The 27,054-nt window shown below is 42.2% G+C and overlaps 1 protein-coding gene across 2 annotated transcripts; it reads right to left on the bottom strand.

The window, feature by feature from the left end:
• Positions 1–1,346: 1,346 nt before the first annotated feature.
• Positions 1,347–26,020, bottom strand: LOC121277336 (corticotropin releasing hormone binding protein). Of its 2 annotated transcripts, none has more exons than XM_041186689.1 (7): positions 25,694–26,020; positions 24,870–24,960; positions 23,097–23,254; positions 19,197–19,407; positions 10,104–10,246; positions 6,464–6,581; positions 1,347–3,269 (listed from the first exon to the last, which is right to left on the bottom strand). In XM_041186689.1, the coding sequence occupies exons 1-7, from the start codon at positions 25,772–25,774 to the stop codon at positions 3,112–3,114; spliced, it is 960 nt and encodes a 319-aa protein (XP_041042623.1). In that variant the 5' UTR covers positions 25,775–26,020; the 3' UTR covers positions 1,347–3,111. The 2 variants fall into 2 exon arrangements, with proteins under 2 accessions (XP_041042623.1, XP_041042624.1); XM_041186690.1 differs by lacking the exon at positions 25,694–26,020 and adding an exon at positions 25,196–25,214.
• Positions 26,021–27,054: the final 1,034 nt, after the last annotated feature.

Raw genomic sequence — 27,054 nt, 5'->3', positions numbered from 1 at the left:
GCTGGCCACTACTTTGATGGCCAGGGTTTAGTGCGCTGCATGTTTCCCAAAACCCCACCCACCCCCATTCCACTCTACCTGACTGATAGGCGGCAGGTTGCCCATTGGACTGCATGCTGCGCTCGCAGCTCAGGCGCAGGCATTCTTCTAACCTGCAAGGATGCACGGTTAGCTTGAACCATTGGGGAGACTGGTCCAAACCAGGATGATGGTATTGCAAAGGGCTGTGAGCACCTCCACCAGTGACTGCTTCATGGCCAGCTTTAGCAAGGAGATTGTACAATGCACCCAGTCATCCAGCTGTTCTGCAGTCCACTAAAACACTCACTAGTTTGCAATCTGTGCCTGAGGGGTGCAAAGCTCTGGAGCATTTGGTGGAACTTTCATGCCTCTGCATTAGTTGAGTGGGCAGATAAGCTAGAGACCCGGTTCCAAACGTGTCAATGTGGCTGCATCTGAACTGTCTCAGCTGCTGAGGAATGATCACTTTATACGTTTCCCTAATGCATGGCCACTTACTCCCCCCTGCACTCCTGCATGTGCTTGTGCACTACCATCAGACTGTGCTGCCATCTGCCCCCGCCATTACTTGACTGAACGACAGTGTAGCCCTTATTCCAGCACCGCACTGTCAGCCAGCCAGGAAAAAGCAACTTGCCTGTGACCTCACCTGAGTGTGCAGCGCCTCTTCCTTGAAGTCGAACAGGTAGACCTTGCGAGCTCTGCAGAATGTTAGTGAGCACTCACCTCCGAGTTCCCCTCCAAGTTCAGCTTGCCAGGTGCATGCCCTTTAAATGCTATTGTGAAACACCCGGATGACCCAGCGTGAGGGGGATGATTCTGGCAAGCAGGGCTTATAATGATATCCAAATGTATTAAAATGGCGCTCCCACTGTGCAGCGGTGGGAAATGACAAGTGAAGCAGACGATCACAAACTTGTTTCACAACGTCGTGAAATTGACTTTTGGCCTTCTGGCCGCGTTGTCCGCCCACGCCCGCCATGAGGCCCGACGCCAACGGGGACGGAAAATTCCGGCCAAAGTGTTGCAAAACCAATCCATATAAAAGATGTTAGGTTGCGGTTTGAGATGTGATAATGTGACCCGAACTGTCTTGTTGGGCGGAGTTCTCCCATCCCATCATACCAACCGAATCTTCATGTCCAGCCGATGTGAACACGGGTTTCAATGGATCGCTGGCCCTGCTATGGGAAACCCGCCATGGGGGTGCTGGAGAATTCCGCCCACTGAGTGCTGTAACTTTAGTGTGAATCACAGGGAATAAAGAAGATATAACAACAGGTGATACGACAAGTTGTCAATAAAACAGAACGTTTGAAAAAATAGATGGTCCATGTTACTTTATTTTGTCTTCGAGTTAAATATAGATGATTAAACTTCAATATACAGATTCTTATGCCATTCAAATGTTTATTAAAAGAATTTAATTATGACAATATACTAAATAATGACTATACTTAATAATATTAAAACCTCTTATTAGAAATGCTGTATCAGCTACTTAAAGGGGAACACTTGTCTGAACTCTCCTTTCACTTCTTTGGGTGGAGTAGTTTTTCTTACTGGCAAGCTGGGAGTGACACCAGAAGGGATGGATTGGTGGTCTAATAGTTGGGAAACCAGGAAGACTTTGTTTTTCTCATATATACTGGAGTCTTAACACACAGAACGCATCTTCTGTCATTCATAGATTCCCTGATCAACGTGAATAACAGGTTTGGCTTCCAGTCAGGAAGGGAGCACAATGGTGGTGACTACAGGACCAGGTAGGTCAAATCCCAGACTCTTTGGCAGGGAAAGTGTCTGATCCTGGGGCATCAGATCCTGGGGGAAGGGATAAATCAGTTCCCAGACTCTGGTAGGTGTCCAATCCCAGAACAAGTTTGAGCCTTGACCCAGAGTTATCTAAACCGAAGTGGGGCCCAATCTCCAATACCAGGTGGGGGTCCAATCCCTGACCCTGGTGGGTGTCTGATCATCAAGTGGGTTTGATCGCTCATCCCGGGGATATCTAATTCCAAAGGAATTCTGATCTCCAACCTCAGGGGTAGAGCAATGCCCAGCCCATGGTGGTCTAATCCCTGACCCAGGTGAAGGGGTTGGGGTATCTGATCCTCAAATCATGGAGTGTTCTGATCCAGGGGGTGTTTGTTTGGAGGTGATGGGGATGTGATAGTGGGGGGAACTTGTGAAGGGGTGGGGGAAGACAGGAAGCAGTCCATATTTAAAATGTTAACTTTCCTCTTGGCAATGGATTGTTTGCCACCTTATTTCCAGCTGTAATAAAATCCAGAAGTCGCTGAGTTGGAGCCATCATCCCAACGCACTCAGAATTTTTACCCATCTAAACCTTTAACCACCACCCAATCCCAACATTTTACCCAGGTTAAAATTCCCATCTTGCTCTTTGAAATCAATAGTCTAAATGTGAATGTGCCTCGTTTTTGCAATTTTAATATGAGTTTGATACCTGAAAAAATTTAGGCTGCTACCTCATCATTATTAACCAATGCAGTGTCTTTGACACAATTGTAGAGGGACTGGTGATTCTTCCTCTGAGGGATTTTAACACTTTCCAAGTATATACTGAGTTTACAATTTCTTTCAGAACAAAACAAAATGACCACACCAGCATAGCACAGAATAAAGATATTGTTGTTAATTATCTTTATTTACACAGTATTTGATTGCTTCACAAAGTGTTTTATACAATGCTGGTGGCCCAGTGTAACAGAATCGTTTTTAAACAATAAATATAAAGTAATTATAATTTGATCTCACAATTGAAAGAAATGAGGTTTCAGCAAGCAATGGAACATTTTTCTGATGGCCTACTGACCATTCTAGCTGCTAATCTAACTAAACATTTACTGTCTAATTGACTGACAAAGCAGCAGGAACCCACCACAGAGTCAATTAACCAGAAAGGCAATTTAACAGCTATCTGGCGAAGTTATAATAAATGAATTAACAAAGTAGTAACAAACGTCCACTACAGATCCCATAATGTATTTTTGACAGAATTACAGCTGTGCCACAGCTTTACTCCTTCAATCGGAGAGTGGGAGGAATATGTGGAGAGGGGTTCGCTCAATCAGCAGCATAGCAAAAATCCTCAACTCCGTTTTCATTTTGTTTGTCCAACTCATGCTGCGGCAGCTGGCGATACTCAAATGTTAGGCGATTTATGTACTTGCCACTGGACACAATGCGCACCACGGTGTTGTCACAGCCGATCTTCATCTGTGCTGTAATGAAAGATTTTTCAGTTTTAAAAAAATTGCTTTCAACTGGTTCTTAAAAGTCAACTGCTGTGAATCTGACTGCAGTGGTTACCAGCAAGCACAGGAGGATTTGACAGAATTGTACAGCATACTAATCCCAACATCTAAAGTTTAGCAAAGTTATACTATACAACCATAGGGGTAGAAATTGGATAAATCCTAAAACCGGGCATGGGGCTCATGATGTCTTATTGACTCCACCCTTTCAAGGTGATGCAGGCAACACACAATCTTCACAATTCTGATGGTGGTAGTGTGCAGCCCAGTGCTAAATGCGTAGCTGAGTGCCTCCACATCTCAACAGAGGGCCCAGTTTCATCTGAGTCTGTCTTTCTTAAAGGGGAAGTGTATAATGGCTGCAGGTGGTGCTGAAAGTGGCTGAGGAAGAACAGTGCAAATGATGCAACAGGGCAGAAAGCATGTACCAATATTCTCTGATGCAGCACTAGAGGCCTTGGTGCAGTGGGTGGACAGGAAGAGAGAGTTCTTCTACCTATAGGGGCATGAGACCCACCAGACACTAAGAAGGCAGTGGTAGAGGTTAGTCACTGCTGTCATTCCAAACAGTCTAGCCCCGAGGACTTGGAAGCAGTGCAGGAGGAAGTTTAATGACCTCACAGGAATGGTCAAGGTCAGTGAATGCATCGTCAAATGACATACCCTTACAAATGAACCACTAGTTTCCCACAGTGCTTCATTTACCACTCACCTACCAACATTCTCCGTCAAGCATTCATACCAAACATCTCACCTCATCCTCACATACCTAATTTTGCAAATCTCACATCCATATCTCAGTTTGCCAACATTGCCAGCTATTCAACTGTGGAAGGCACATCACCCAAACACATTGCACCACACTCAATGACAATACTTTCCTCATTCTTGCAAGAAAAGGAGGCCCATACCAGTGGGGAATTGCATAACATCCTTGAAGGAGAAGGCTGTCATGTGGCCATGGCATTGGTTTGATGCTGCCTTATCCACCTTTTCTTTTCATCACACAATCTCTGCTCATATACAAGCTGCAGATGGTCTAAGCATGCGCATGTTGCTTAACACCATGTCCTCCCAACACCCTTCACCTCCACCTCACTCCCAGCACTACCTTTGTGCCTTTCTCCTTTCAGATACCCAAGAACTGCCATCTGGTTAAGAACTGATGCAGCAGAAGAGTGAAGTGCAAGAGCAGCAGGACACGAATGATAAAGAAACACCATCATTCAATCTCACACTCACAACTACTTGCTGAGATACTTGAGATACTGGCACTGCAGTTACTTTAGATGGTAGTGTAGAGGCAGGATCTGCATGTGATGAGTCATGGGGCATGAGTGGCGTGCACCCAAGACTGGGGGAAAAGGACAGCACAATTGCCAGCTTCCCAGAAGGAGTCAAAGTCCTGGAACTCTCTCCCTAACAGCACTGTGGATGTACCTACACTACATGGACTGCAAGGGTTCAAGAAGGCAGCTCACCACCACTTTCTCAAGGGCAATTAGGGATGGGCGATAAATGCTGGCCCAGCCAGCGAAGCCCACATCCCATGAAGGTGGGTATTTGGTTTTAGGTCGCAGATCAGCCATGATCTTAATGAATGGTGGAACAAGCTGAGGGAGCCAAATGTCCTGTACATAGGTTTTGTTGCAGAGGACACAAATGAAGATTTTGATAGAGCAACATACAGGAAAAGGCTGATGGACATGCACACAAAAATGCTTGAGAGAAGCTATGTTGCAGCCATTGTATAGGAGCACTAAGCCAGACAAAAACACCCACAAGACAGGCATAAGGGGATGCACAAGAATGATTAGTTGGTCATATAGAACATTGGATGGCTTGTTTGATAAAGCTGGTTTGGAATGGCAATTTTGTGGTGGCTTTTATTTCAGCATTGTGGCCAAGGGGATGCAGTGGTGGTCAGTGACAGAGTGAAGTTCTGGTGGGGCTGCTGTAGAATGGAGGTTGTGTTCAGTGAAACTGTAAATGAGATTGGCAGGTTGGAAACAGGATATGTCTTGTTGCCTTGCTGCAAAGCCATAGCTGTACAAAGACAATCTGCGCCATTATTGTGGCAAAGCCAACGAAGCGAAGACAATGGGCTCCCTTCTCCTGGCATGAAGAGCATCAGCTGCCTCCCTTATGCAACAATGGACAGTTAATTGGGAGATGTTACAGATGTTGTCTGCTCCAGCTTGGAAAGATTCTGACATAAAGAAATTCAGGGCCACAGTGACCTGCTCTGCCACTGGCAGAGGTTGCAGGTCTGCCTACAAGAAGCAGTAGATTTCCATGTACACCTCTTTTTAAAATTGAGTCAATGCACACAATGCTTCTGGGTTAGGCTGAGGTAAGAGAAATGCTACTCCAAAACCCTGGGTGGAGAGGACATTAAGAACCTTTCCACCTCCATCTCCTCCTCCCTCTATGAGCACCTCGTCCTAATCTGTTTTACCTCTACTCCATCTGTCTCACATGCCATGATCCCTGGGGAATGGCTACTACAGAACCCATGACTGAGAGCAAGCCTGACTAAGACCCCTGAAGTCAAAACCAAGGCCTTCCCCATGTGCAGCACCATTCCCTGTTGATGCCATCAACTTGAAACAATTTGCAAACCACCAATCACTTCTACAAACTCATACTGAGCCAATAGAAATGAATCAGCAACAAGCATGCGAGAATTGTATTAAAATTACCAGATGCTGATGTTTTATGCAGTGAAACAAATTGAGTACTTAGTTATTAGATCAAAAATCTGCCTCATACCTCAGCTCCTTTGGGCAGGCACAAATTAAAAGGAAATAAAATTCTGACAGAAAAGGTTACTTGGGATAAAACAAAGTTGAATTTAAAATGTTGACATCATAGAACCACACAGCACAGAAGGAAACCTTTCAGCCCACCACATCTCAATGAAGGAGCTAACTGATTGTTCCACTCAAATGTTCTTTCACAATAGCCCTGCAAATCCCAATAAACATCACAAATGATCAGCACATCATTAATAAACTGCAAGAAATATGTAGACATAAATACTTATTTATCTCTCCTTTTTTCAAATGTCCTTCCAGAAATGGAAATATATATTTTTAAAGTAGAAGTGTCCTGTTAACCCACCCGTGGATGGTTGGATTTATGGAATCAATCTCTCTCACCTGGTCCACTGAAAGAGTAGCAAATGTCAGCCACTGGGTACATCCTGCTGGGGTCCAGTCTATTCCCTCCCAAAAGTTGCACAAAATCAGTTGCTCCACCACAGCTTTTAACAGGTATCTAATGAAGACGACACAAGGAAATCCATAGAGCTCATTCATGTGCGGTAATTGATAGAGGGTAACTCACAAAGTAATCTACTAAGATCCACATTCGACAGAAGGTAAAGACATTGGTCATGTCAGTTTAGCTTGAATGAAAATGTAAATTCTAACCGAAAGGCTTAATGTTGTTACGATCCCCATAGAGACCGATAGTTTATAAAAAGAAATTTGAAATTCCAGTGATTGGTTGAAAGGATCACACAGCAAGATTTCAATTTTAAGACTTTGGCTGTAACACATTAACTAAAAACAAATGGCTAAAACACTACGTCATTAGGCAACTTACACTCTAAACTACGTAAAAGATCGCCCATTTAACATGTAAAATGACTGAAAATCTCCCTGCCATGGGTTATACTTTAATCTGTCCTTTGAGTGGACACTTCATTCTCCAGGAACCAGCCCTAAGTGATTCTTAGCTCCTTTTTCCTTTGCCAGCCGAATAACTTCTAATCCCTGAACTTTCATGGTTTGTGTTACTCTGGCGAGCCAAAACTAGATTACTCTTTTAGCTTCGTTTAAACCCTCACAACCTTGGCCTCTTCAATTTGAGCGCAAGCTCCTACCAGCATTTTGTGTGGTGAACAACAGAGCCTCTATCTCTCTGCTCCCTTTCTCTCAGATTCTTGCAGACCCTGTTTGTTAGGTTCAGTGATATTCTTAGGAAAACCTGCAACTTGATCTTGCAATGACTTCTCAAGGACTCTTCCCTTTCAATGCCCATCTCCAAGGCTATATGAATCACATGGATGGTGTATCCAGGTAGAAATGCTAATTAGCTATACTCTAGATCCCAACTTCATTCTATTTTGGAATTAAATAGATAATTTAAATACAACTGTTTTAAAAACCTGATATTTCTTACACCTCCCTGGGGCTAGGAGACTAACAGAGTATCCACTGTTAGCACAGCCATTCTTTCTTTCCAATAAAACCATCTGGGCCCCCTTTAATAACTAAGCCACCCAGGCTTGTTGTCTGTAGAACAGGTCACATGACCACTTTCATTCCTCCATCTTACCCTAAATTAAAGACACAGTCCCAAAATGTAACAATCTTACAAACTTCACATTTGTAACAATGTTGGTTGATGTTTACATTGATGAGATGAATCCATCCTGTACTTATTTGTTCTAAAGACATAAAAAGTCTCTCTCCTTGGGTGAGGTAAATATGGAATTACGTGAATAAAACTTCACATTATAGCCCATTGGGTACAACTTGGAAACATGTTCCAGACATCATATCTGTCAGCGGCTGTGTGTTAATTCTGCAGGAGTTTCATGTTCAATGTGCTGAACATTAACAGGTAGGTTGCCATGGGAATAGAGACGATAGCGAGGTGAAGATTCTATCTGTATTGAAACAGCTGTCCTTGCTATTCCAGTTATACTATACATCTTACATAGCTATGAAGCTGTTTTTGGCTTTAACATAAGCTGTGAAGTATAATTCGGATGTCAAGTTGCTTGAATTCAATTTATCAAAGTGGTCTGAACCCACCTCCAGGGGATCGTGTCACACTGCTTTGGCATCTCACCAACTGCAGTATAATTCACAGATGAAAGTTAAAATTGTCTTTTTAGCAGAGAGTCAGCCAACAGTTGGATGCCTGTGAGCAGGGCTTTACATATGTTCACAAATTCACACAAGCAGAAATCCATTTTCACTGTCCAGAGAATGACAATACACCTAATGAATCCTTGTCATTTTCAGTAGCTACCTTCAATATGATGAGGAGCTGAATCCTAGTGTGTGACAGTGAAGATTAACAGTATATTCTTATCTAAGGTAACATAGAACCATAGAAAAGTACAGCACAGAAAGAGGTATATATAAATATAAAAATATACATACATATTATACATATACATATATTATATATATAATTACATTGTGGATTGCAATGAATATAGCTATGATTGTTGAAACCAGGCACCAAGATACATTCAACTTCTGAGAGTTGATTACATTTGTACAAAATTACTATATTGCAGATTTGTGACCTAGGCTTATTTTAGTTTGAGCTACGAACAATTATTTTGTGAAGGTCATAATAATCCCCATACAGGGGAATTTGCTAAATTTTCTCAATTTGCTTTTTTCTGTGGGTGTAAATATTTTGCACATTAGTTGAGAAATGAAACATTTTCCACTTTTTGCATCAAGTGTTAGCAACAAACACTCTAGGTCAAGTACAGTTAGCTATTAGCAGATTATAGCTGCTCTTACTCCACCATTTCTATTCTATCCCAACATAATGCCTTTAACCTGACAGCAGGAAAACATTTACTAGTATCACATTTTCATTTCCTATTTCAACAAAAACATCAATAACTTGCATTTATATAGCACCTTAAACATAAACGTCTTGAGGCACTTCATAGGAGCGTTATAAAGCTTTCAGTGACATAAGGAGATATTTAGGCAGGTGATCAAAGGCTTGGTCAAAAAGGGAAGTTTCAAGTAGCAGCTTAAAGAGAGGTAGAGAGGCGGAGAGGTTTAGGGACGGAATTCCAGAGCTTAGGCCCTAGGCAGCTGAAGGCACTGCTGCTAGGAGTGATTCAAATCGAGCATGCTCAAAAGGCCAGAGGTGGAGGGATTACAGAGATAGAGAGGGGCAAGACCTTGGAGGGATCTGAAAACAAGGATGAAAATTTCAAAATTGAGACATCACTTAACTTGGAGCTAATGTAGGTCAGAGAGCACAAGCATGATAGGTGAACCAGACTTGGTGCGAGTTAGGACATGGGCAGCAGAGCTTGGGATGACCTCAAGTTTAGAGGATAGAACATGGGAGGCTGGCCAGCAGTGTATTGCAACAGTCAGGTCTAGAAGGAACAAAGGCATGAATGGGGGATTCAGCAGATGAGCTGAGGCAGAGGAATGGAGTCAGGCAATGTTATTGAGTTGGAAATAGGCAGCTTCAGCGATGGCAGGTAAATGTGGTCAAATGTTCATCTTGTGGTCAGCTATGACAGCAAGGTTACGAACGTTATGGTTCAGCCTCAGGCAGTTGCCAGCAAGAGGGATGGAGCTGGTGGCTAAGAAATTGAGTTTATGGCAATGACAATCATCTTTGTAACCTCTACAGTGAGACTGGCAAGTTATAGCAATTAGCATCAAACCATGGATGATTCTGTGCTATATGCCTATGCTTTTATGGGCCAGGATTGAGATAACAAAATTCTAGCTGATGTTCCATTATCCCGATCCAGAGAAAGCACCTTTATAACTTCTCACCCTCCTCAGTCCCTGGGAAGTTTGTGAGCAGTTTTCATGCATTGTCCTGTATTTGCCCCCATCCCTAAAATATCAAAAATCCTGCAACCTTAAAGGTTCTTCAGATTTTGCAGATCCAGCAGCATGCTTTTCATAATGTTTTAAAAAATAAATTATACATGTACTAAAGTATTATGTGATGTGATAAATTACACAAAATTGTAACCCAACCTTCATCCCTGTGGATAATAATTACCTGCAGGTCATTGAAATGTCCCAGGGTCAGCTCAGAGATCATGATTTCAGTTGGGTAAATGATGGAAAAGCTGCAGTTTCTCTTCTGATGAGGAATGACCATCGTGAATCTTCCATCAGGAGTCTGCGAAATCACGTTACAAGCTTTGCGGAAGAGCAAACAAAATTTCAGAGCCAGAATAGCTACAAAAGTACAAGCTCTTCAGCTCTTAAAGGCCTGCACTGGAATTCTCCACTTTGAATGCCAACCATTTTTCCAGCACTATTTTATTTTGCTTGTTCTATTTATTTTCATCTTCATTATAATTTTACTTATTTTCACCAGTCCATTTTCCAAACATGGTGAAACAGAGTTTTCGCCTCCTTCTGTGGATCAGGTGGGTATCAATGGGAAGTGGATCATGAACATAAGAACATAAGAAATAGGAACAGGAGTAGACCATTCAGCCCCTCAAACCTGCTCCACCATTCAATAAGATCATGGCTGATCTTCTTGTGTTTCGATTTCCACGTTCCCATCTACCCCCGATAACTTTTGATTCCCTTGCCTAACAAGAATCTATCTACCTCCGCCTTAAAAATATTTAATGACCCTGCCTCCATGGCCTTCTGAGACAGAGAGTTCCAAAGTCTGAGAGAAAAAATTTCTCCTCATCTCTGTCCTAAAAGAGTGACCCCTAATTTTAAAACAGTGCCCTCTGGTTCAGGACTCACCTACAAGAGGAAGCATCCTTTCGATGTCCACCTTGTCAAGGCCGTTCAGGATCTTGTATACTTCAATCAAATCACCCCTCATTCTTCTAAACTCCAGTGGAAACAAGCCCAGTCTGTCCAACCTTTCCTCATAAGACAACATTCTCATTCCAGGTATCAATCTAGTAAACCTCCTTTGAACTGCCTCCAACGTATTTACATCCTTCCTTAAATAAGGAGACCAAAACTACCCACAGTATTCAAGGTTCCATCTGTATAACTGAAGCATAACATCCTTACTCTTGTGTTCAATCCCTCTCATAATAAAGGATAGCATTCTGTTAGCCTTCTTAATTACTTGCTGTACATGCATACCAACTTTTTGTGACTCATGCACTTGAACACCTAGATCCCTCTGCATCTCAGAATTATGCAGCCATTCTCCATTTAACTAATACTCTGCTTTTTTGTTCTTCCTAAGTGCCAAAGTGAACAATTTCACATTTTCCCACATTAAGCCCCATTTGCCAGATGTTTGCTCACTCACTAAACCTATCTATATCCATCTGCAACCTCCTCATGTTCTCTACACATATTTTCCTACCTATCTTTGTGTCATCTGCAAATTTAGCTACCATGTCTTCACTCCCCTCATCTAAGTCATTGATGTAAATCGTAAAAAGTTGAGTCCCCAGCACAGGTCCTTGTGGGACTCCACTCGTCACATCCTGCCAATCCAAATAAGACCTATTTATGCACATTCTGCTTTCTGCCAGCCAGTCTATCTTCTATGCATGCTAATATATTACCCCCTACACCATGTCCTTTTATTTTCCATAATAACTGTTGATGTAGCACCTTATCAAATGCCTTCTGGAAATCCAAGTGCAATACATGGATATGTTTCATCATGCCATTCCCATTTCCCCATCTGGAGACACCTGTGACATACAATACGCCAACATATTTTTCAATTAACTCTTGTAAAAGATATGTAAATACCAGATATACATTGTCTGATGTATTTTTCTTCACCTGTGCCATGGCAATGCTAGGTGCCGAGGATGCTTGTTCACCTCTGGAACCCAGCACTGCTACAGGGGTGGAGAGAAATACTTCACATTTTAAAAATCCAAAACGCCTGTAAAATCAATTGATTGCAGAGACCAGAAGGGCGATTCCAAACGTAAAAACTTTCTGGATTTGAGGCCCAATACAGGCAGACTCCTTAGTGCAACCTGGGCATCCTACCAAAAGGAAGTTAATGACTTGCATAATTGGCCCGAATCAGGAACACATCAATTTGATGAATAATTGAGCCATCCCACTTCCACGAGGGAGTAAAATGTGGGCCAAAGTATTCTAAAGAAACTGAAGTTCATTACTCCTATCTACAATTCAACTAAAGTAAGGCATTGAATATAATGTTCAAACAGATGTGGGAATGCTGTGCCCCTTTTAAGATAATATTCCATCACTATTGGTATATAGAAGTACAAACAGGGTGCATATATAGTTAACGTAGTTTGCAATGTTGAAAAGATAAATGTGTTGGAACGCATTTTCTAGAGAAAACGAATTATAAGCCTATTCGAACACTATTGTGTGCTATATTACTTTTGTCTGAGGGGCCAATATACAATTCTCATAACGCATTTGCTCAGCTCGAGCCATGAACTGATTAATGGTTGTGTAATGTTTAAAAAGCCATCATGCATGAAGCTATACTCAACGCTTGTTGCGCCCATCAGAGCATGTGGTAGCTACTTAGAAAGCTTGCTTTTCTTTTAGGCTGCAATGAAAGCTTCATTATACCTTTCGATTAAAGCATATTGTTTTAAGTGAATTCTTGGCTGACAGTTAATTTCCAAGGATGAGTTCTATATGCAAGGCTAGGAATTAATCCTGGCGGGTTTCCAGGTCCAGACTCAGTGGGCAGAAATTTGGGTTGGGATCCCAAGGTTGGGTCAAAGGTGGTGGGGGGTGGGGGGGGGCGGTGTCAGAGCCCCAAACTGCATGTAGAAAAGTCACCCATCAGTGATTTGCTCCAAAGTAGCCAATTAGTGGGCTCCAGTTAAGGATGGCAGGTGGGCTCTGGAAGCTGGAGGGCCAAAAGAAGGGTCTTCAGCTCAGGCGATGAAGCCTGCAGTTGAGGTAAGGGAGAGAGAGGGGATCTCCATTTTGAGGTGCCCTCTTGGTGCATTTTAAAACCTTTAAATTAAAAGTGGCCTCAGCAGCCAGGCCACCACAGAGGAGGGAGACCCCCTCCATATGGTGGCGTGTGCCACAGCTGGGGGCAGGGAGACAGAGAAGACTTTAAAAGCCTACTTGGAGCTCTGGCCTCCCATTTATCCACTGGCAGCTGGCCTAGTTCCTGGGCATGAGGAACCCCAAGGCCGACTGGAAAATTCCAGTCGGCCTCTGACAATAGGCCTTAAGTGGGCATTTAATTGGCTACCTGCCACATGCTGGCCACCATCCTACCTAGAAAAAAATGGCCTGGTGGCAGAATGGTGCCAGCAAGCCGGCACACTGATGATGGTGCAAATTTTTGTGTCTGCCTGCTGCTGTGCTCACCCCCCTTGACGGGGACAGTGGTGGTGGTGGTGGTGGGGGTGGGGGGGGTGTGGAGGCGCAACAACCTTGCCCAGTTGCAGAGGGAACATGCAGCCAAAGCAAGAGGCCCGAGGATCAATAGAAGTTGGTTCTTGGAACTCATCTGCAACATTAGGATGAGCTGCTGCTAGTCGCCTTTCCATGGGCAGCCGCCTAATGGGAGGTGTGAATTTTGCTGCACCTGTCTCGCTGCTAGAAATCCTCAGGTCCGTAATGATTGGGGAGTTGGAATGCTCCAGGGATGCTTAAATGAATTAGGCAGTGGGATCTGACACGCGCAGGCTGTCTCATTGCTGAATTAGTGCTCTTTGTGCCTGTTTTATGCCTGACAAACAGACATAACACATACCAATTTCTATGCCATTCTCTTTGGCTAGACATCCAGTTAGTATTGTCTTTATTTTGCAATAATAAACAATACGAACATATTTGGTAAAATGTAAATATTGCACAATTTTCACAGCTCAGTTTAACTTCTCCTGTGTTCTCTTTAAGAGACAAACAATCCAGCAGGTTCCACTGCAAAATATTACAGAGGTTTTGTAGATGACTAATGGCATACTGGTAAATTATTTTTTGAAATATAATAATGTGTATAATATTTATGTTTATTACCATAACCTGATGAATTCAGAATGATCAAACACTGCATGTGGGTACATTTTTAATGTTCCCAATAGCTGTCTGTGCTACTGATGTTAGTCTAATAATGCCATTCAATTGATTTATAGTATATGACTAAAATCTAGACGCTACAATTTTTCACAGGAATGTGCTATGCCTATTCAATGGAACAAAGATGTCCCAATCCTTCCTCATTTTTAAATGTTTGTCTTACCCATGCTTGAAATGTTCTCAAAAAGACTATCATAAATATATTTTTATATTTCAGTTGTTCTCATGTTATCACAGATCCACAAAATTGTTGCAGCTCAGAAGGAGGTCATTTGGCCCATCGTGTCTTCACCGGCTCTCCGAATGAACAATTCACCTAGTTCCATTCTCCCCATAATGCTGCACATTCTTCCTTTTCAGATAACAGTGAAATTCCCTTTTGGATGCTTCAACTGAACCTGCCTCCACTACACTCTCAGGCAGTGCATTCCAAACCCTAAACATTGGATGCGTGATAAAGTTTTTCCTCATATCAATTTTGTTTCTTTTACTAATTACTTTAAAACCATGCCCTTTAATTCTCGATCCTTTCATGAATGGGAACAGTTTCTGTCCAAACCCCTCATTATTTTGAATACCTCCATCAGATCATCTCTCAACCATCTTTTCTCTAAAGAAAACATTCCTAACTTCTCCAATCGATCTTCATAATTGAAGTTCCTCATCCTTGGAACCATTCCCGTGAATCTTTTCTGCACCCTCACATCCTTCCTAAAGTACAGCGCCCAGAACTGCATGCAATATTCCAGTTGAGGCCAAACTATTATCTTATACAAGTTCAACATAATCTCCTTGCTCTTGTATTTGAAGGCTCTAAGTCCAGGATACTATATGCTTTATTAACAACTCTCTCAAACGGTTCTGCCACCTTCAATGACTTATGCACATAAACTCCCAGGTCCCTCTGCTCTTGCAATGTCTTTAGAGTTACCCTTCATTTATTTTGTCTCTCCATATACTTCCTACCAAAATGAATCACTTCACATATCGCTGCATTGAGCTTCATCTGCCCACCCATTCCAACACTTGTCTGTGTCCTTTAGAAGTTCTACACTATCCTCCCCACAGTTCACAATGCTTCCAGGTTTTGTATTGTCTGCAAACTTTGAAATTATGCCCTGTACACCAAGGTCTAAGTCATTAATATATATCAGGAAAAGCATGGATCTTAACACTGACCCCTGGGGAACTCCACTACAAACCTTCCTTCAGCACAAAAAATATCCATTAACCAACACTCTTTGTTTCCTGTCGCCCAGCAAATTCTGTATCCATGTTGCTATTGTCCCTTTTATTCCATGAGCTATAACTTTGCTCACAAGTCTGTTGTGTGGCACTGTATCAAATGCTTTTTGGAAGTCCATGTACGCCACATCAATAGCATTATTCGCATCAACCCTTTGTTATCTCTTCAAAATACTCCAGCAACTTTTAAACATATTTTCCTTTAAGAAATCCATGCTGGCTTTCCTTAATTAACCCACATTTGTCCATGTGACAATTAATTTTGTCCTGAATTATTGTTTCTAGTTCCCCACCAACAAAGTTAATCTGACTGGCCTGTAGTTGCTGGGCTAATCTTTAGCCCTTTTTTTGAACAAGGGTGTAACATTTGCAATTCTCCAGACCTCTGGCACCACTCCCAAGTCTAAGCAAGACTGAAAAATTTTGGCTAGTGCCTCTGCAAATTCCGCTCTCACTTCTTGCAGTGTTCTTGGGTGCATCTCATCTGGTCTCAGTGCCTTATGAATTTTAAGTACAGATAACCTATCCAATACTGCCTCCTTTTCAATTTTCAACCCTTCTCGTGTCTGAGTTACCTCCTTTTTTACCTTGGCCTTGGTAGCATCTTCTTCCTTCATAAAGACAGATGCAGAGTATTCATTTAATACCTCAGCAATGTCCCCTGCCTCCATAAGCCCCCTTTTTGGTCTCTATTTGGCCCCACTCATCTTTTTACCACCCTCCTACTATTTATATGCCTATACAATCTATTGCCACACATGCACTGCACGTCCAGTCTTATAATGTGGTTTATGGGTATCCTGGGGAATAATTACAGTATTAGGGTGTCCTTCTGCATTTTTCTTTCAAGTCATTATCAGGTAAGCATTTGTTGTGCAACTAGATTTATCAGCCTGGGTGAGGTATGGACCTTTTCCAAGTTTTAAAAGCTCCTGTTAGCTAGTAATTGACCACATCCTATGTCCTTCCCTCCATATCTCTCTTTTATTTTGGTAAGTAATTAAATCTATTTGACTTTCTATCATTTTTCCCCCATGGATGTCCTTCATTTATTAGATGATTGGGTTGCCTCAATGATCTACATTCTATTTTATACTTTCACTTTGATGACAGAGGTAAACATTGTGTCCAAGGATAAAATATCTCTCTCCCTACCACCCCCACCAGCCCCTCACAATTTGCACAACCCCCATTCTTCATGTTTCTTTTGTTCAATTGATGGATTAGACAATCAACAGATCAGGTCAAAATTTTGCAGCCCTGCCACAAGCAGCCATGAATGGTGGTGGACAATTAAACAACTAATGGAAGGATGACATTTTATAAATATTCTCTATAATGACGAAGCCCAGCGTGTGAATACAAAAGGCAAGGCTGAAATGATTGCAACTATCGTTGGCCAGAATTATTAAGTGGAAGATCCATTCCAGCCTTCTCCTGAGGTCCTCGCTATCATAGAAGCCAGTCTAATAGAAGCCATTTTGATTCACTCTATGTGATAAAGGAACCACATAGGTTAGGCTATGGGCCCCAACAACATCCTGGCTGTAGTGTTGAAGACTTGTGTTCCTGAACTAGCTGCAGCCCTAGCCAAGCTGTTCCATTGAGCTACAACACTGGCTACAAAAACAGGTCAGCAGTCAGTAACAGCTCCTGACTCCTCAAAACCTGTGCACCATCCAACAGGGATGTGATGGAATACTCTCCACTTGTCTGGATGAGTGCAGCTCCAGTAACACTCAGTTCAGCATCATCTAAGACAAAGCAGCCCACTCGATCCACACCCCATGGCCCACCTTAAACATTCACTCCTACCATCAACCCACAGTGTCAGCAGTGCGTACCATATACAAGGTCCACTGCAGCAACCCACGAAGGTCCGTTCGCCAGCATCTTCCAAATCTGCTACCTCTACCACCTCGAAGGACAAGGGTGGCAGACTCATGGGAACATTACCACCTGCCAGTTTCTCTCTAAGGCACACACCATCCTAACATGGAACAATATGGCCCTTGCTTCACTTTCATTTGGTCAAAAACCTGGAACTCCCTTCCGAACAGCACCATGGGTGTGTTGCTGAAAAAAGACACTTGTTGTCAAAGCTTTTCATCTTGCACTCAACAACATGTCTTTTTTCAAGCAATACTCAAGTTGCGTACTACCAGAAGTCTGTGGGTTCAATAAAGTACGCTCAATAAAGCAGCGATTCAAAAAGGCAGCTCACCAACTCCTCAAGGACAATAGGAATGACAACAAAATGCTGGCCTTGCCAGTGATGGTCACATCCCATGAACAACAAAAAACCTGCCTGACAATATGAAAAATTGCCTAGGTATATCTTGTCCACAAAAAGCAGGACAAGTCCAATATGCAATTACCACACCATTAGCCCACTCTCAATCATCTGCAAAGTGCTGGGAGGTGTTGTTGGCAGTGTTATTAAGTAGTACTTACTCACCTATAATCTGTTCACCGATGCTCAGTTTGGGTTCCTCTAGGGCCACTTGGCTTCAGATCTCATTACAGCCTTAGTCCAAACATGGATAGAATGGCTGCATTCCAGAGGCAAGGTGAAAGGCAGCATTTCACTGAGTGTGGCATGTACCAGAAGTTTCGCTATTTTTATTGCTTCTCAGAAAACCACACACATTTTCCCATGCCTAGGCTCATTTCTCCCTCTCTATCAAAAAGATCTTTCTGATTATTAGTGAGAGAGGAAGGAAGGTGCTTGAAAGAATGGATTACTGCACCACTTATGCTGCTCTTATCCTGAACCTGTCTCTCAGCATTCACTTTTCCCTAATCCTAATTCTGTCTTGATCCCATGCTCTTGTTACATTTTGGCAGCACCTCCCAAGCCTCTGATTGCCATCATCTTGAAGGGCAGAGGATGCATGGCTACACTATCACCTCCAAATTCCCTTTTAAGTCACACAACATCCTGACTTGGACATATATTACCATTCCTTCATTGGTGCTTGGTCAAGGTCTAGGGAACTTGGAGGTGAGGTGCTCCCATGCAGCTGCTGTTAGAGGTGGTGGAGGTTAAGGGCTAAAGCTAAAGAAGCCCTGGTCAGTTGTTGCAGTGTATTCTGTAGATAGAACATACTGAAGTTACGGTATGCCAGTGGTGAAGGGAATGAATGTTTAGGCACACAGACGAATAGTGGTGTACCGTAATTCAAATCTAACGTGGGATTTAGATTATGTACATTCTTAAGAATGCATATAGGCTGGGTGGAACTTTGAACTTCAGGAGGAGTGTAAATGGGAAAAACATTTGACTCAATGGAAAGGAAGTAGGTAGTTGTGTACTGGCAGCAATCCAAATATTGCCCGCTTTGCACCCCTACAGAGTTAAGAATTCAGGCCGATCAATTCAATGCTCGAATTGTAAGAAGTAAGGTCATCATCAAATTTCAATCAGAAGTCTATGTTGACCTCAGCTTGAATGGCAGTGAGATGTTACAACTAGCCTCAGCATCATGGACAAGGAAGGGGGGAGGAAATAAAAGGCAAATCAACCAGGGTTCCCACTCTTTTCCTATCCAGTGGCCCATCTTGGAAAATTCTTGCATCTGGATGTCAGGCAAGGCTGTGGTAACCTCCCCTCTCACAAATGCATACATACAGTTAAATAATGTTCTCTAAGGCCATGACAAGTGATCCCTGAGCTAAAGCTGCCAGTGGTAAGGAAACTGTAACCCAGCATGAATGCCTTCAGGAGACAACAGTGAGAAATTGGGAAAATAGCATTCAGAGAGCAAAGAGTTAACTCCTAAAAGGCATTATGATAACTTATCACTACCAAATGGTACATAGCATGCAAAAATATTCCTCAAAATAAGTATCTCTTTATACTTACGGAAAGGATTGATCAATTTCTTTACTGTTAAGGAAAATCCATTTCCGGGCGTCTGAATTCTGAAGAACAGCATTGCCACATTTTGAGAGGATCTGATTATTGTCCTGATGTTGTTGCTATCACAAAAATCAATGTAACGCTCTGAGGTGGGGAGGGGGTGATCCAAGGTGCTTGGAAATTTCTCACCCTTCAATATCCAGCCATCAAAGACCTGTGCATCAATACAAAATGATTTAGGAGAGCAGAAGGGATAAAAAGAGAGAATGTTGGAAATACTCAATAGGTCAGGCAGTATCTGTGGAGAGAGAAACAAGAGTTAGCCTTTCAGGTCTATGACCTTTCATCAGTCCTGATGGAAGGCCACCCGCCTGAACTGTTGGGATGGATTTAGTCACAATGGTGGGGGTCTCACAGAGGGTGATCCCACTTCATTGATCTACAGGGCCCAGGGCCAACTCTTGCTCATGGCAGCTATCCCTATCCCTGGTGCCCCCAGCCATCTGCCACCTCCCCACCACTGGCGAGATGGCATGGCAGCAGGAAGATGACAGCCACAGGCCACCCTCCACCTTTCCACTCCCCCAGAGGGCTGTTAAAATCCAGCCTGTTAACTCTGTTTCCTTCTATCTTGCTATTGATGCTGCCTGGCCGAATGAGTATTTTCAGCATTTCCTGTTTTCTTTATTTCATATTCCTGGTATCTGCAGTATTTTGCTTTTTTAACAGAAGAAGGAACTTGCAATTAGATATGTACAACACCTTTCACACAGCCTAAGGACATCAAAAAGCACATCACAGCCAGTGAACAGTGTTGAAGTCAGTCACTGTTGCAATGCATGAATATTTCAAAAGCTAGTAGAAACAAAAAAACACACAGGCCTGAATTTTCAGCTCAGTGGGTGGATGCGATCGGTGGGCCTGGGAACAGTCGGGAAACGGGTCATTGACCGCAATTAGCCCATGGCCGTGATTTCATGCTGGCCGGCCAATTAATAGCCAGCCAGTGTGAAACACATACTGAAAAGCTCAGTGCTGTCAGGGTGGGGGTGGGAAGGGTCAATGCGGGTGCTGACATCAACGTAGGCGTGGGCCAGTGCTGACAGAAAGCTCCCTGAAGGCAGAGAGATGTCTCAGGGAGCTGAAAACCTGAAAAAGCAAAAACAAAGGCTTCAAAAGCTGAAAAATGCATCATAATCAATCATAACCAATGGAAATGCTGTCCACAGAAATTTACTTATATTTTGTTTTATCACGGAAATCTCATCCCGCCCATGGATGAGGTTTGATGAAAAATGCAAAGGCCGCTTGGCCAATTCGCCTGTCTGCCAACCATAAAGTTGGACAGGCAATAAAAATCAGAGTAAATTGCACTGTTAATGGGCTTAATTGCCTCTTAATTGTCGGCAAGCACTCTTCCGACTTTTGCACACGCTCGCTGACTGAAATATCTCGTGAATGCGGGATGACACCGGGACGCTCACCCGACATCATCTTGGACTATTTTACGCCTGATCGGGTCGGCCGTGTGCCCACCCATGAGGCGTAAAATTCAGCCCACAATTACTGAATATTTGAAATAAAACAGAAAGGCGGGAAACGCAACCAGTTATATCAGCATCTGAAAGCGAAAGATGGGATAATGTTAATTCATCTTTTTCTACAAAATGTTGATCAGCCTACTCTTTATTTCCCAAATTTTCTCTTTTCTTCAATTCAGCAATAACTGGCAATATTTAATGAAATTGGAATTGTGTATAAACAGAAAGGGGATGGTTTGATAACTTTGATGTCACATGCACTCTGAGACAGGATTTATTTATCCACCTGGGCTATCTTAATTGTTGTAGGATGAGTCTGTCACAGTTACACAAGTTTCACTGTTTGTATTGCTTTTTAGATAACTACACACATGTTCCCACATCAAGCCCAGGATTTGGGAAGGAAATCTGCCATCTTCACCTGGTCTAGCCTACATGTGACTCCAGAACCATAGCAATGTGGCTGACTCTTAAAAATGCCCTCTGAACAAGAGCAATAAATGCTGGCCAAGCCAGCGATACCCACATCCCATGAACAAATTTTTAAAAATTCATGCCCAAGATTCCTCTTTTATTTCTATCTTTTTCACTTATTCGAGAGAGGAAAGAATGAATGGGGTATTGCACAGTCCATCTTGTGCTGCTTTTTATCTCAAACCATCTCTCAGCAATCCATTTCTCTAATCATTCTACTTCCACTTAGATGCCCTCCCCTTATTACAGTTCAGCAGCACCTTCCAAACCTATGATCTCTACACTTAGAAGGGCAACCAGATTCAAGGGACGACCATCACCTCCACGTCATACACTATCCTGACTTGGAATTTTCATTCTTTCACCTTTGCCGGGTCAAAATCCTGGAACTCCTTCCCAAACAATCTTGTGGGAGCCCTTTGTGTCCACCACACAGACTGCAGTAGTTCAAGGAGACAACAATAAATCCTGGCCTTGCCAGTAATGCCCACGTTCCAAAAAAGTGAAGCTTTTCCATCATAACTTCCTACCGTCATGCTTTCTTCCTAACCTGCCTCAAGGAGTTTCATTCACTACGCATTATCATCACCAACTCTCCCCTATTTTTTGCTGATTTTTAAAATCATCGTCTATCTCTCACTCTGCAAATATCTCTTGACTCCCATGGCTGATGCTGGCTCACTTGCTTTCTTTCCTCTTGAGCATATGTTTTTGATTCCATCTACTGCCAACTTCTTTCCAGGGCTGTCAATGTGAAATGGAGTCTGGCAGCATCACACAGCTGCTTCGTCCAGCTTCAGGCTTTTGCTTTTTTCTGTGGCCCTGCTCCTTCTGTAAACAGTGAAATAAGCTATCCTTTCTTTAAACACAAAGAACTTTGGAAGGCAGAAGGAGAGTTACACAATGTTTGGTTTGCAGAGGAAAAAGAGTGAAGAGCTAAAGTTAACTGAGAAATAAACCAGCATGTTGATCTTGGATCTCTGTGTACATCAGGAACTGATGAGCTGAAGTTGAATGTCACTCAATGGGTTATTTCTCAGTAATTGATGAAATTATGGAATATGCCAGGAAGTAGCAAATGGGTTTTAAGAGCTTGTAAGAGGAATGAAAGACCGAGGGAGGTGAGGAGTTCCATATGGTTTCCTCCTGGAAAAGAACAGGAATACTATTAACCTAACACTGGACTGAAGCAGGCAGGATCATGTTAGATGCCTGTTTTACACCCTGCTTGATTTTCCTCTTCATTGAAACCTTTGGAGAGAATAATCGAGCTAAGTTTAAAATTGGCATCTGACTTGAAGCACCCATTTTCCACCCAGCAAGTTAGGTTAAAATTGCCCCCAATGTGTTAAGAGACTGTAAAGATCAAGAAGGGAAAATTCAGAGGTATACCGAGTGTAATATTATTGTTCAGTTGGGAAAATGGGCTTCAACTGACAGAGAGAAGAGTGGATTCTGGAAGCAAGAGTGTAGCTGTCCATCAGAAAAATCAGTGTTTTTCTTATCCGGCAATGCATGAACTATTGCAAGAGTTTCCCCAGAGGGTGAGCATTATTCTGATCTTGGATGGACCTTGTTTTAAAAGAAAGTTAAAAATTGTGGAGGTGAAAATAATTTACGACATGAAAGAGGAAACAGGGTATCTTGGAGGCAATTTTAGCACTGAAGGTATTGTGAGGGATCCATTTAAATTAGAGGAGATAGTAAGACCAAGAACCATCAATAGGTGAACAAAATTAACAAAGAATGGAACCATCAAACATAGGAGGTAACAGTACTAATCAGATTAGGCTTTCTTAGACATAAAATAAGCAATACATATTTGAAGCAGTCTTATTTATTAAAGCTTGAATGATTTTTTTTAAATAGCAAGCTTGTTTATGCTTACCTTGAGGAAGTCTCCACCTTGACAGTCTATGTTGACATAATTATATTCAAGGGAGATAATCTCATCTGGATTGCCAATGAAGAAGGTACCACAATGGAGCTGTGGCTGATCGGCACTGAATGTGAACCGTCCGTCTACACTCAGCATGTCAATACATTCTGTAGGCATTAAGTAGGCATTAACCATAAGCTATCTGATGTCCAAAGTGGAGGGCTACAATTACATTTACTAGAAGCCAGTTTTGGCACTTCCAAATTAAAAGTCTAAAAGTGAAAACAATACATTTGTTAACATTCATTTTAACAATCTGCTGATTATAACAGTAAGTTTAGTAAAGATTGAGAATTGATGAATAGCCTGCCTTATCACCTTTTAGATGACGGTTGTAATTCTTTAAAATTATTGAGTGAGCTGAGCATCACAGCTTTGTTTTTAGAAGATATCTGCTATTGAAGAGTAAGCTTCACCATCAATTTCCTTTTCAACAAGTCAAACTCTTACGTAGTTTAGACAATAATGGCATAATTGGGAAACAGAGCTGACGGAGTTTTATTTTACTCATTCATGGGATGTGGGCAGTCGCTGGCTGGGCCAGCATTTATTGCCCATCCCTAATTGCCTGTGAGAAGGTAAGCTGGCTTCCTGAACCGCTGCAGTTATTGTGCTCCTCATTTGTAAGGGAGTCAAATGAGCAGAAGCAATTAAAATGGTTGCGCATGGTACCATGGGCTGTTGATATTAATTCAACACTTGCCATGCCGGTCTCAGTAACTCCCCCTAACCAATTCTTGAACAATCGCATAATCAGGGCTCTTTCTTTAAAAACAGAAGTGTTATATTCTATGAACAAAAAATTAAGGGTTGTTGGAATTATCAAGAAATTGTGCCTGGTTATAAAAGTGTCACTGATGGCAAAGCTTACTTTTAATTGCCAAGGAATGCAATTATTTCCATCTCTCCCACTCACCCCAGAAATCTCACTTAGGAATTTTCACTCCAAACTAACCTGAGCCAATATGGTACTTGTAGGATTCCAACAGCGGGCATAATGTGACTAATGCCATTGCTTTACAACCTCGTGTGGGCATTTAGGACACTGGCATCTGGGGCAGCCAGCTCACCTGCACATATCGCTTTCATTTTGGCTATTTTGGCTCTATCACAGGCAAATTCTCGTCTAAACTAGAATTCAGAGTATTCCCATCCTTTTCTACTCTGTTTTGCAGATTTCCAGCATCTGCAGTTGCTTTCTACTTCAAAGTGAGACCGGGCGACGTGCAAACCCCATTCATTCCAATTTGGAGAACATACATGAATTTAACACCCCCCATAGGCCCGGTGATCGGATTTAGAACAGAAACAAGCGAAAATAAATTTGGTCACTGTTCACAAATCGTTTAAAGCTAACTCGCCCAAGTGTCAACAGTACATGAGTCAACAAACCAATGGGCAAGATTATAACTGGAGCACCCATATGACAAGCGGGTTTAAAAACTAACAAGTCAGGTATTGAGTTTAATATCGTACACCTATAACCAGGCAGCAGTAACCTGAACACTTTCAGGGTTAACTTGGGGACTGCAGTTTCAGAATCTGTGATAAAAACAAAAAAACTGCGGATGCTGGAAATCCAAAACAAAAACAGAATTACCAGGTAATTCTGTTTTTGTTTTCAGAATCTGTGTTCAGCTTGTATAACCGTCTGAGCCGAAACGGTTCAGGGTACGTGAATCCTCCAACCAATACAAACCGCAATCAGCCCATTATACTCACTTAGATTTCGGCTGTAGACGTACCCTTGAGGAAGTTCTCGCTTCAGCTCGGGGTTCAGAAGCCCTAAAGTGTCCTCGATTATTTCATTTTTCTTTAAAAAGTTGGAAATAATATGTTAAATTTCACAGATGCGCACATATTCAAAAAGAAAACATTATAAAGCCATGGACGTGAGCTTTTTGCAAACTTTCGTCGAAATGTATTAAACTGGATTCTTCAAATAATAACTGATACCTCCGATTTAAAACCGTACCCAAACAGATCAGACACAAGCACATCTCCCTATAGCTTCCGTCAATCAAATTTGAACAAAGCTTATCCCTTACCTTTCAGATCAGCAATATTTAAATAGCTTTATCTATTGTGCAGCAGGATTATTTTTTAAAACCTGCATAAGGGACGCTGGTGCGCGCTGCTAATCTGGGTTGATAGATAATCTAATCTAATTTCAAAACCCCGGTTGAAAACAAAATTTAAATAAAGCGCTCTCTCTAAAGTGTCTCACTACCTCGCAAGAAAGCTTTAAGGAGGTCTGGAAATGAGGAAAGTCAAGATAACGTGGACATAAGCATTAGAAGTAGTACAGGACTGAGAATGGGTTGCTTAAATTAACACGTGCATGCGATGGTTATCAGTTGAAAATAAAAAGAGAACAGGTTTATTTCAGCCCACAGCGGGAACGAAAGAAGAACTTCGGAATATAGTTAAAACAAATTCTTATCGCAGAAATAAAGACTAAAAGAGACAGACGACTGTCTGGATGAACACATGGGTGGACAGAGGAATTCCTGCCTCCCAGACACTGACTGATGGTAGTGTCCCACCTCAATGTATCTGGCTTGTCCCTGGAGAGTCACCAGCCACAGCAGCAAGATGTGTAGCGGAACCTTGATGCCAGAAGACATCTTTCTTTCTGTCTGTCTCGGCGTGTTAGCAGCTTGCAGTCACTGACGAGTATTGGAGAACATGATTGAAATTGGCCTTTTATACTCCGTTGAAAGCTGTCTGTAATTTATGCTGGGGGTAGAAGTCGTTGATAACAATCGAGTTACTAGGCTACCCGATCGCTTTTACCTAAGTTACGTGAATGTGACGGTGGCAGATCACAGATTCTCATTACCACATTGACTGAAAAAAAAATCAGCCCACATGTTCACTTTAAATGCAATATGACACCAGTAGCGATAAGCCGAACAGCAAGCTTCTATTAGCATACCATATAACTGCAATTAAAAACACAACGTTCAACACCCACCCTGGAGTAGTTGGAAATATTCCACTTTATAACTTGAAATAACTTGAATATGAATATTCCCTTATAACTGTGCTTTTTATTTATTTTAAAACCATGTCAACATAATCCGGAGGCAAAAGCAAAATACTGCGGATGGTGGAAATCTGCACTAGAAACAGAAAATGCTGGGAAAGCTCTCAAGTCTGGCAGCACCTGTGCAGAGGGAAACAGAACCTGACGAAGAGTCATATTAGACTGGAAAGTTAACTGTTTCTGTCTCCACAGGTGCTGCTAGACCTGCAGAGTTTTTCCAGCATTTTCTGTTTTTATTCAACATCTTCTGATTGAACTTCCACTCCCCACCCCCCACCACACTACCCGACTATCCAGTTAGGAACATAGGAACAGGAGAAGGCCATTCAGCGGGTCCAACCTGTTCCACCATTCAATATGATCTTGGCTGATCGAACACTTCAATACCTTTTACCCACACTCTCCCCACAACTCTTTACATTACTGTCAGTCAAAAATCTATCAATCTCTACCTTAAACATATTCAATGACTGTGCTTACATGGCCCCATGGGATAGAAAATTCTAAAGATTCACAACACTCTGAGTAAAGACATTTCTCCTCATCTCGGTCCTAAGTGGCTTCCACCTTAGTTTGAAATTGTGTCCCCTGGTTCTAGACTCCCCAACCAGGAGAAACATCTTACCCGCATCTACCCTATCTATGCCTGTAAGTATTTTGTAGGCTTCAATGAGATCGCCTCTCCTTTTTTGAAACTCTAGAGAATACAGATCCAGTTTCCACAAGCTCTCTTCATAAGATAGCCCCACCATCCCTGGAACAAGTCTTTGGTGCATTCCCTCCTTGCCAAGAATATCCTTCCTGAGGTAAGGGGACAAAAACTGCACACAGGACTCCAGGTGCAGTCTAACTAAGCTT

Source organism: Carcharodon carcharias, chromosome 4 (genome assembly GCF_017639515.1).
Source record: "Carcharodon carcharias isolate sCarCar2 chromosome 4, sCarCar2.pri, whole genome shotgun sequence".
In the NCBI taxonomy this organism is placed as follows: domain Eukaryota; kingdom Metazoa; phylum Chordata; class Chondrichthyes; order Lamniformes; family Lamnidae; genus Carcharodon; species Carcharodon carcharias.
This window is presented reverse-complemented; position numbering and strand designations above follow the sequence as displayed.

What these genes read in the sequence shown, in the direction of transcription:
- LOC121277336 (XM_041186689.1), bottom strand. Translation starts at nt 25,774, where the DNA reads ATGTCTTCTGGCATCAAGGTTCCGCTACACATCTTGCTGCTGTGGCTG. An exon ending in GACAAGCCAGATACATTGAG is followed by an intron (nt 24,961 to 25,693) that starts GTGGGACACTAC and finishes AACTTTTTAAAG; the next exon opens with AAAAATGAAATAATCGAGGA. An exon ending in GACATTTCAATGACCTGCAG is followed by an intron (nt 6,582 to 10,103) that starts GTAATTATTATC and finishes CGTCTTCATTAG; the next exon opens with ATACCTGTTAAAAGCTGTGG.